This window comes from Canis lupus, chromosome 9 (assembly GCF_003254725.2).
Source record: "Canis lupus dingo isolate Sandy chromosome 9, ASM325472v2, whole genome shotgun sequence".
Classification (NCBI taxonomy): domain Eukaryota; kingdom Metazoa; phylum Chordata; class Mammalia; order Carnivora; family Canidae; genus Canis; species Canis lupus.
The window spans coordinates 7,621,334-7,632,530 of NC_064251.1; the positions used below are offsets into that span (position 1 = coordinate 7,621,334).

Consider the following 11,197-nt stretch of genomic DNA (forward strand, 5'->3'; position numbering starts at 1 on the left):
TTCCTGAGAATTAAGAAATACTTAAAAAATTTTAGTGACCTCTATTTAATCTTCATGCCTCCCTGAACACCAGCAGCCTTTAAGAGCAAAGTCTTTTCAGTAACTGTGCCACTCCTGAGAGCCAGCTGAAGAAATGTCCACACAGAACGAGACCTTCCACGTGGTAAGAACTGACTTCGTATAGAACTGTTTTAGATCCCAATAATTTTATTCTTTTCACTCCTTCCCCAACCCCCAAACCATTTTACATTGTTAAACATGCACCGCAGCTGCCTCTACCGCACGCTCCCTGCAGCCTCCGAGCTTCCTTACATGGTGTCCACGTCGTCACTTGCGCCAGCGCTGCAGCTCTTTGGATAAACAGAGAAGTGTAAGGATCCAAGGGGCCACTCCTAAGGACTGTTTCTGCCTTTTGCCTGTATAGATCATTCTGGGTCCCTTCTGTTTTCTAGGTTTAGAAATAAAGTCTTTGGTGCAACTAGAAATGTCTGCTTCCCTTTCTTCAATTCAAAGATGTGAAAAACTACCTCTGGTATCAACCAAGTTGAGCCCTTTCAGACAGCTAAGCCTTTAGGGGGAAGCCTTTTCCCTGGGAAAGAAGTCAGTTGAGGTTTTAGGAGTCTCTGTTCATGCTGGACTGATCGGAAAGGAACCCCTCTTTGTCACAAACGGACAGGTGTGTCACATGATACCTACGAGGTGCCCAGCAATCCTATTTCTGCTGCTTGACCTGCTTTCCCAATTACTAGATACCCAATCAGTCCAAAAATCCAGTTAGTCATGTCTTATTTTTTAATTAAAAAAAATTAGTATTTTAGGTAGGCCTCATGCCCAACATGGGGCTTGAACTCATGGCCTTGGGATTAAGAGTCACGTGATTCACCGACTGAGCCAGCCGGGAACCCCAAGTCCTGGTATTCCAGAAATCCTATTAACCATTTATGAATTTTATTGGTACTAATGGTTTTCTTGTACTTTCACACTGCAAGTTTTCAGAAAGCATCTGGACTTTTTTTACCTGAAAAAAATACTAGGCTTTTTTGATATTCTGCTATATACAGTAGCATATTTTTTATAAGGCAATACTTAAAAAAAAATGAGAAAAGTTTTCTTGAACTAAAAGAGAAATGAAGTCCAGATAGTTTTCCTCCTGGTAAGACCTGACTCAAGCTGAAGCTCCTAACTAGAAGGGTGTTATTGTGTTTTAGATGGTGAAAGTAATGTTAATGAAGACTTCTGTGACCCTTAGACACATGAGTGACAGCTGTATTGTTTCTCCCCCTCTCTTGGGATATTTTGGGATAACCAAACCAAAGCTGTTTGGTTTCAATGTTAAAAAGTTCTAAGGCAGGAATTAAGAAGAGTGCTGATCTGGCAGGCAAACTACTTTAAGGAGAAAGCAGAAGACCACCAGATCTCCAGTGACAACCTCACGCAGAGCAGAGGAGCAATTATGTAAACTGTAGTCAAGTCTTATAAAGGTCATTATAACCAAAACCTCTAATAAGAAACCCCAGAGCCTCAGGCAGTGCCTCATTCACTGGGCATGTCAGATAATGCAATGCTATAATATAAAAAGCAATTCAGAGAATCCCCTGGAAGTCCCTGTAATGGGATGTAACCTGTGATATAGATTAAAAATATCAAAAAGGCTTATTACTCAGATGCCGGAAACTCCAGCCGCACCACAGGACGAAGTACCCCGTGAAGAGCATGGTGACGCCCCCAACTCCACTCCTCACGGTGGTGCTGCACCTGATCCAGCCTGTTTAAAAAGAAACATATCTTGTTGCTATGGTGAACTGTAACCAGGGCCGTGACCTGCCAGTTATTCAGGTTCTCCTAGTTAGCCTGGGCGGTGGGTTTGTAATGCACAGAACGTACCACCTACCACCACTTAGGTAATTTTTAAACAGATGAACAAGCTCAAATCTGGAAGACCTCAATTTTAATAAATTTGGTTACTCTTGTTTTGAGAGTTTGGCTGAAATCATAAGTGGGAAGGAGACTAATACAACTGTGTAGAGTCCTCCTGGCTTTGGGAGGATCGAGGTGGGCAAGGGAGAGGGGAGGGTAGGTGGCAGGGGGGATATTACAGAAATAAATTCTGTTCCGTAAGTGGCAGCTGCTGTTCTCCTAGCTTTAGTGTTCTCAACTACATCACATTCCAGGGTAAAAAAGAGAAGAGAAGGAAGACTCTACACTTGTCTCTTTGTTTTCCTTAGCCTTGCTGTCACAGCCATGGCTAAAGTAAGAGAAACTTTTCCAAAAGCTCGGAACCAGCAACACAACCCAACAGTCCGTGACTCCAGCTCACCTTTCTGGACAGCTCCCAAGAGCCTCATCAGAAACAAGTTGGAGGTTGTAAGTCTGGTCGGGGGTTCCAAACTCTTGAGAGCAGTCGAGCTTCTTTCCAACAAAGGAACTACGGTTCCAAACAGAAGGCACTGTGATGGTTCATCTAGAGTCAGTCTCTTTCCCGACACTTCGTGCCTGCAGTTCCCAGGGCCAGGCTGCAGGAAGTGTATCTAAACAGCTGGGTTACTGGCTCTGCGGAGCTGCATCTAGCAAGGCGCAGAGTCAAAGCAGTTGATTCCCAGTCAAAAAGAGGTTCTTCAAAAGGTTGAAGGAGCCCCTGGGGATCAGGACCTGGATACATTTTTGATCTGATGAATATAGTGCACAGATGATCCAGGTGTACATGTTTAATGAAATGAACTGCCTGTGTTTTCTCCAATTGGCTAAACATACTACCAGAAGGTGTGATTTTCTATTATAGTACCTACTGCTACTTGTCACTACACGTACCAGAGTCAACATGTGTACCCTGTTAGTCCACTGCTATTACTGACCAGCCAACATTTCTTATTTATGTTCGACATGTAACAAACTTAGAGCCAGGAAGGAGGGCTTATGCTATTTATTTATAGCTTTCCTATACCTTTTTTTCTGTTTTAATGACAGGTAGAGAATCTCTACTGTTGCTGTTCTCTGGTCTTGTTTGGCTTCATCAAGATAAAGGATAAAATAAGGCAAGTATTTATGACAGGTTCAGCAGATGAAATAAAAGTTGCTATGGATGTAAAAATGCTACCCAAATGATCATCACATTAAGTAACAATGAGAAAACCCATACTGGCTTCCAATAAATTACACAGAAGATAATTATTTTGCAAAGTGAAGATTAAGCTCTCTAAAAAAAAAAAGCATGGCATAGTCCATTCTCGGAAAAAAAAGGAAAAAGGTGGTAAGAGACACTTGTGAAAACTACAATTGTAGAACCACTTCCCCTGCCATGCTAGAAACGGGGTGGTCCCTCCCTCAACTCTGTTCCTGCTTCTGCCAGCAGCCTCCTTCACTAAGGGTTCAGACTTGACTAAATGACATCAGTTCTGGCCCTGAGATGGGATTAAAAGCCCAAGGCCCAGGGCCAGCCCAGAATCCACAGAAATTCTGTGTGTGTCTCCAGTGTCATCCTTCCTGCTACTCAGGGACCCTGGGTTCTGACCTACAACCCTTTCTGCCTGGCTGTGGGCCCAGGACTGCTAACACCCACTGTCATCTCATTTAGACGTTATCCTTGACCTGCCAGTGTTGACATCCTTGCATCCCTAATCTAGTGACAATGGCTTCACTAATAGGAACCCTGGAACTGTCCCTACCTTTATACCTCTAACATTGCCTGTCACCCTTCTGGCCTCACTGCAATTCCAGTCAGGGGATTTGACTCACCCCTCATGTCTCTGGCTGTTGTCACAGGCTCTTTTATTTAAAACATCCCCTTTCATGACCTCCTTAGCTACTAGCAGACCCCACCCTGGCTTGTCATACTTCAGTTTTGCTCCAATCCCGACTACTCTGAGCCCCTTCCCCATGTGTGCTGTCTCAAGTATCTCACCAGGGTAGCTTATTGATGGAAATGCTGTTTGATGATGAGAGCAAGGCCTTTAAAAACCCACGATCGGGGCACCTGTGTAGCACGGTCAGTTAAGCGCCCAAGTCTTGGTTTCAGCTCAGGCTGTGAGCTCAGGGTTGTGGGATCAAGCTTTGTCTGGGGCTCTGTGCTTAGTGGGGAGTCTTTCTTCCTCACCCTGCCCCTCCCGCTTGTGTTCTAAAATAAATAAATAATCTTAAAAAAACAAAAACAAAAACAAACCCATGACCCTATAAAGGTTTCTTCACTTTCTGTTCTCCTAGTCCCACCAGTCAACTTTTGCATTCTGTAGTTCTATGAACTGTGTTTTCCAAACCTTTCTACCCCCATTTGTTTGCCAACACCTTCATCCTGGGTCTGAGGCCCCCTCCTCCAGTGGCCTCCCCAACACCAGCTGTACTCTAACTTGGCTCCTCTGTAGAAACACTTAAGAAACGTTTGAAGACAGAATTATTAGGGATGCTGGGTGGCTCAGTGGTTGAGCATTTGCCTTCGGCATGATCCCGGGGTCCTGGGATCGAGTCTCACATCCCTCTGCCTCTCTCATGAATAAATACCATCTTAAAACAAAACAAAACAAAACAAAAAACAACCACCTAGGATTAGACCTTTGCTTCAGGATCAGTCTTTGGGAATGAGGTCCAGGAATCTTTCATCTATGTGAAACTGTCAATTGTCCAGGTTTGGGATCCAAGGACTTAGATCTCTTCAACTGGAGGCCCGAAAGCCAAGGCACCTGAAATTGGCCAATACTCAGCCAAGTGCCCCCAGCTAGGTGCTCACAAGGCTTTTTCTGAAGAAAGGAAACCAATTTTTATTGCTGAGGACCCTTCTGACACTAGTACTTGCTGAGTATCTAGTAATTTAAATCTTGAACTTCTAAAAATCTATTTTTGTTAATGCTGGGAAAACTACTTTTTTTGGGTAGTAAGGATGTGAAAATCCTTCTCCCTAAACCTCACACGATGGCTCCTAATGCTGCCAAGTTCCATAAGCCTAATTCTCGTTACTGACTTACTGAAACCCAACTCTGTGGTGTCCTCAAAACTATCAGTCTGCAAAATTACTCAGAGTACTGCAGACTGTAACCGATAAAAAGAGGACAGAACAGCTTTGAACCTGGGGTGCCTGACTCGACTTAGAGTGTGTGGAGCCTACTCAAGATTATCTGACCACTTACTGTGTGAATGTGGGCAAATCACTTAACACGTCTGGGGCTCAGATTCTTCGCCCGTAAAGAGGGCAAGACTGTGACTTCAGTGACAGTCACCTGAGTTGCCAGGAGGGTTGAATGAGGTAATAATGCAACACACCTAGCAGTGTCTGATATTGTCATCATCTGACCGTTAGTCTCCTCCCCTTTTCTTCTGAAATGAAAAGCTTGTGTGTCAGAGACACTCCCAGCACTATTAAAGATAGTACAGGAAATAAGGAAGTTCCACTTGCCAGAAAGATTTGCCACGGGCCACTGCAAACCAAGAGGTACACAGATCTAACCACCACCTGTGTTTCTAGTTATGGCACACTTTTTGCAATATGGTCTAATAGAAAGGATGAAATGTGGTCTGGAGAGACCGTGCTCTACCTACAGCCCTACCACCTACTGGCAACATGACCTTGAACCAACCACTTATCCTCTGTGCCTGTTTAATCAAACCTGCAAAGCAGAGATAAAAATCACTGCCTACCTCTCAGAGTGGCAAGGTCGAAATAAGAAAATGGAAGCATTCTCAAAACAGAAGAGCAACACAAATGTCAGTGTAATTCTATGTCAACACGGAGAAGGGGTTTGAAAGCCTAACTTTGACCTTGAAACAGATTATAACTTCATAAAGAGGGCCTAGATGGTAGGTCTGTTTGAGCAAACTGGCAATCACTGCAGCAGGTGAGGAAGATGTAGCTTTAGATAACAATATTCTTCACTTAATATTTGTTTTGAAATCTTTTTTTTTTTTAAAGATTTTATTTATTCATGAGAGACTCAGAGAGACAGTCACAGGCAGAGGGAGAAGCAGACTCCATGCAGGGAGCCCGACGTGGGACTTGATCCCAGAAATCTGGGATCACGCCCGGAGCCAAAGGCAGATGCTCAACTGCAGAGCCACCCAGGCTTCCCTGTTTTGAAATCTTTTAAAAGAAAATGCTTTTCAGACCAGATGACTTGTGGTTTAGTGAATATGTAATAATTCACAAGATCTACTGGAGAGGAAATATATATCCCTGTAAGAAATATTAAGTAGTTCTTCAAGTGTGATGCTTTTCTGAGCTGCTACGGGTCTCCTGTTGAAGCTAAACTAAAAGCACTAGTGGATACTACATACACAAGAGATGAGTGCTGCATTACCTGTGCTTTCAGAAAACCTCTTTTAAGAAAAGGTTTTTAAGAAAAACCCTAAAGCTTCCTGGTGAGGAAAATGAAGAAACTTCATGGACTCTAACTACAGAGGCAGTCCAATAATTAAAGGTAAGGTCCCGCAGGAAAAAGTGAAAGTCCCTGAAATGGTAGGAACTTCCTGGTTCTGTGGGGCCACTTAACCCATTCCAGGAACTGCCAAGGAGCCACCAGACACCTTCTGAGGCGACTCAGTCTGTCCCATCTCTTTCCTCGACTCCTTACCGAAATCTCTCAAGACAGCCTGAATACTTGCCCTATGGCCAAGCCTCCTCCTGATGCGGAAACTCAAGTGATCAATGTCACCGGCCGACCTGGCCTAGTCCAGCCTTCAATGGTGCGTGCAGGGGAAGGGAGCGTGATAAATCACTGATACTAATTCTGGAGCAAGAATTAATGTTTTCAGAACAATTTTAAGTCTGGTTTACTGGAATGCCTAGGTAAAATCAAGCTAAATAAGCAAAAGCAGGAGTATTCTGAACCTTATTAATTCAAGAGGCACAGAGCTGTCTGGATGGGTGGGATGGCCCTTGTAAATAAGCATGTTTACCTTGTGACAGTCTCTCTCCCTGGGGATTGGTGAGCTGAGGCTTCTGGGCCATTGCATTCCAATACTGGGGCTTCCCTGGCAACACTCCTAGTCCAAGATAACCAGGATAGAGCTCTGGAAACCACTCCAGCCCCAGGGTGCTTGAAAGGGTCTTCCTATCAACAACGCCCATCTGACTGAAGGGGCTGGAGGAGGCGTGAGGCAGGACTGAATGTAAGGTCTGCTGGCACCCATGGTGTGATACTTGGGGCCCACAGCCAGATCTGTGCTGCATAGAAGCTCGTTCACTGTTCTCTGTTAATGCCTTCACATTGAGGACTTGGTTAGGACTGCAGGCTTCTGCTTTCTCTTCTTGAAAAAATCTGACAGCTAGAGAGGTGAGGCTTTGATTATGGGACTGTGATGCAGAAAGCAGCTCACTGCAGGCTGTCTCCCTTGGAGTGAACAAATGTAAACCCGGACCTTCATCTTGACATTTCTTCTCTGTGGCTGAATCACCACTACTAAAGTTCTCTGCATCACCGTTCAGAGAAGCCCATTCCTGCATTTCTAGCACAGATACGCTTTTCTCTCTATTTCCTTTGTTCCCACGTGTGTCTATTCCAAGCTTCTGTCCTTTTTCTTGGGTCTCCTTGACTTGGATGTCATTCACTGGGCTAACTTTAAAATTTATTTGTGATTCCATGTTTTCTTGAGTCTTGGAGTCTCTAACATCAGTAGAGACTTCTGAGAGGTGGTCCCTGGCCTTGGACACACTCTCATTGCTTGACAAAGATGTTGTTCTTTCAACCCCGTAACTGAGATTCATGGGAGAACTGTGATAATCACCAATAGGCATATCTAATAAATCTACTAGAAGCTTCTGTCTTGAGGAATCAATTTTGTCCAACCTTAAATTAGTAGAAGTGGTCGGTACATCATTGGGTAAGGCTGAAGAATATTTTCTATCTTGATTTGACAAAGAAGGTTCAACTGGGACAAGAAGTAAAGATGTTTCAGTTTCTGAAAGATTACTTCTACTTTCTCCTGATGCAGGCAAATCTTTGGCAAGTTCTGTTTTAGGAGTGGTGTTCTCTGATGCATAAAACTGAGCCTTCGTTTCTCCCTGGAAAGTAATCTTTGGCTTAGTATTTTTTAGCTTTTTGATGGAGCACTGAACTGTATTCTTAATGTCTTTATCTGCCTTTGTATTACTTTCCAAACCAACAGCCAGTAGTGGAAAAGACTTCACTGCCTGTTCTGGTTTGTATTTTACCAAGTCAGTATTTCTCTTCTTACTCTCCGTCTCTAACTCTCTCTCTTTAGTATTCTTGATGTCTGCGATTTTTTTCATTTTTTTAGTGTGTGGGCGTGTAGCTGGCTTGGACTGATCAGCAGGTACAGTTAGTCCTATCATCTTACAGTATGGCAAGTGGGATTTTAATCGTTTGAATGGCTTCTTACAGTAAGGACACACTTCCATCCTGGGTGAGTATCACTTTCCTATTCCTGAAAAAGGTAAATGCAAGATTATGAGGGGCACATAATTGGAAAATACTAACATTTCATTTGTATGTGTATCTTTCATTTGGAAGAAACTTGAAGTTTTAAAAAATTTGTTGTGACTTACTTTTTCTTACAGAGATAGAAAACAGGAAACACAGTTAGTTTTAAGATAAATATTCTTGTCTCTACTTCCGTTTGGCATTTTACATTTCTTAAAGTCTTCCAAGAATGAATCATTAGTAAAAAACAACCAAAAGGGTTTTATTGATATCCCTAACTAGTAGATGAACAAAGCCAAAAGACCTAAATCTAAGAAATTAATGGCTAATGGAAGCAAAAGTTGTCCAAAATACGAGTTAGGGAGTGCCTAGGGGGTTGTTGGTTAAGCATCTGTCTTCAGCATAGGTCATAATGCTCAGGTCCTAGGATCCAGCCCCTAGTAGGATTCCCTGTTCAATGGGGTCTGCTACTTCTCCCCCTGCTAGCTCACTCTCCTCAAATAAATAAATAAATAAATACACCATTAAATCTTCAAAATACCAGATTAAAATGTTTGCTCTTTAAGATTACAGCAAATCAACTAGTTACTGCCTGAGGATAAAGAAAGTGTTAAAAGTCCTAAATACATCAACTAAGAATGGTGAACAGTAAAAACTCAGGCCAGGACCTGAAGGCTGTTGCTCAGAGTCACGGTTTTCAAAGCGGTACATGGGAGATCCACTACACTGTAGTACAAGAGGCTATTAGACCTTCCATCATTTCTGCATGAGAAATGAAGCTCTAACACCGTACGAGTAACATGCATACACACATTTGTGCACATGTAAAAGGGTTTATGATGAACAAATGATAACATACACGGAGGGGAACACGGTGCTCTACTGTTTTCTTTATAGTTTGCAGTGCAGTAGACCCCTGGGCAAATTCGTTTGGTTTGAAACCTTTGTGATATTCATACCATGCAAAAACATGAAAAAATAATGAATACCCTGTACCACTTGTCCCTCTTGGAGCACTGAGCCTGGCACAGGACAGCGGTGGAATGGATTCCTTCTCTAGATACAAACATGCAGACACTATCACCACAGAGGGCTATGCCTGTGAATACATTTTGATCACTAAATAGGGGAAGAAGTGAGATGGAAACCACTTATAAACAAAATAGACAATCCTGGCCAATCCATTTAGGATCCTCTATGAACTTGAGCAAAACAAGGCTGTTCCCCGCCAAACAAAAACAAAAACAAAAACAACCTTGTAATTATTCTTCCTTTGGAAGTAACCCCCTTCACGATATGATCAACGGGCCGCTGGCTTTAAAAATGTGCACAACTGAAGCCTACTTGAAAGGTCCTGCACCCTCACGTGGTAGCGTCTTACCGTGGGGGACGGACCACTTTCCTACTGGAGCTTCTGCACCAGAATGCTAATTCTGTGGTCGTTTCTCTTGGATCTGCATGCCTCACGGTCGCAGTTCCCCAGTCGGGCAGGACTGGGTTTCAACGATCGGCCCTGCACAAGACACCATCAGAAAAGTGACTCGACTGCACAGCCAGCGAAGGGATGCGGCGCGGCACGGAATCGGTGCTCCGGGAAGCAAACAGTTAAAGCCGCGCCCGCCGGCCTGGAGCAGGGCCCGGAGGACTCCAGCCCGCCGCCCCTCCCACGACGGCGCCGCGGGCTCCCCAACCCCGCCCCCTCCCCCCCAGCCGCGGTACCTGGCCCGCCCCCTCCCCATCCCCGCCCCCTCACCTAGCGGCGGGCTCCCCAACCCCGCCCCCAGCCGCGGTCCCTGGCCCGCCCCCTCCCCATCCCCGCCCCCATGCCCCCCCAGCCGCGGTCCCCCGCCCGCCCTCCTCCCCGTCCCCTCCCCATCCCCGCCCCCCGCAGCCGTGGTCCCCGGCCCGCCCTGCTCCCCGCCCCACTCCCCATCCCAGCCCCGCCCCCCGCCAGCCGCGGGCCCAGCCCCGCCCCCTCCTCCCCTCCCCTCCCCGCCGCAGTCCCCGCCCCGCCCCGCCCTGCTCCCTCCTCCCCGTCCCCGCCGCGGTCCCCGCCCCGCCCCCCCTCCCCTCCCCGCCGCCCCTCCCCTCCCCTCCCCAGTCCCCGCCCCGCCCCGCCCCGCTCCCCCCTCCCCCTCCCCGCCGCGGTCCCCGCCCCGCCCCCCCCCTCCCCGCCGCGGTCCCCGCCCCGCCTCCCCTCCCCTCCCCTCCCCGCCGCGGTCCCCGCCCCGCCCCTCCCCGCCCCGCCCCCCGCTCCCTCACCGTTTCCGGAAGCCGAGCCGCCGCTTCCCCCGAGGGGGCGGGGCCCGCCGGAGCCGCACGGACGCCGAAGGGGCTCGCCCGCCCCCCGACCGAGTCCCCGTCCCCCCCGACACGGGCCGTGGGCCGCAGGACACAGCCCGACCGGCCGCGCCCCGCCCCGCCCGCCCCGAGCGGCGTCCTCACCTGGCCAGGTGCGGCGTTCCGGAAGCCCCCGCGCCCGCGCCCCCGGCCCCCGGCCCCCGCCCCGAGCCGCGGCCTCAGCCGTGCAGGACCCCGCCGCGGGCCGCCCGCGTCACTGCCTGACGCCTCCCAGCCGTGCTTTCAAAAGCCCCGTCCGCGCACAGGGGCCTAACTCAGGTCCCCGCGCCGTATTATGAGGACACCATTTAGTCCGGTTTGCACCTGGGCTGACTGCGGCGGCGTGGCCGCTCGGCTGCGAACAGGCGAAAGCCGAGGCCGCCTCTCCCGAGGCCCTCCCCGCCCCCGCAGGAGCTCCGGGGGGCCCCGCCCCGCTCGGGGCCCGCCTCTTCCTGGGGGCGGGGTTACCGGTCGGCGCGGCCGGGCTCGCGCCAGTG

At 47.7% G+C, this 11,197-nt stretch overlaps 1 protein-coding gene across 5 annotated transcripts; it reads right to left on the reverse strand.

The window, feature by feature from the left end:
• Positions 1 to 187: 187 nt before the first annotated feature.
• C9H17orf80 (chromosome 9 C17orf80 homolog) lies at positions 188 to 11,101 on the reverse strand. 5 transcript variants are annotated; one of them, XM_025467853.3, is made up of 6 exons: positions 11,025 to 11,101; positions 9,742 to 9,873; positions 6,877 to 8,364; positions 2,318 to 2,425; positions 1,661 to 1,765; positions 188 to 350 (listed from the first exon to the last, which is right to left on the reverse strand). In XM_025467853.3, exons 3-6 carry the CDS (start codon positions 8,336 to 8,338, stop codon positions 328 to 330), a joined length of 1,698 nt encoding a protein of 565 aa, XP_025323638.1. In that variant the 5' UTR covers positions 8,339 to 8,364; positions 9,742 to 9,873; positions 11,025 to 11,101; the 3' UTR covers positions 188 to 327. The 5 variants fall into 5 exon arrangements, with proteins under 5 accessions (XP_025323638.1, XP_025323636.1, XP_025323637.1 ...); XM_025467851.3 differs by lacking the exon at positions 11,025 to 11,101 and adding an exon at positions 10,806 to 10,883; XM_025467852.3 differs by lacking the exon at positions 11,025 to 11,101 and adding an exon at positions 10,623 to 10,758.
• Positions 11,102 to 11,197: the final 96 nt, after the last annotated feature.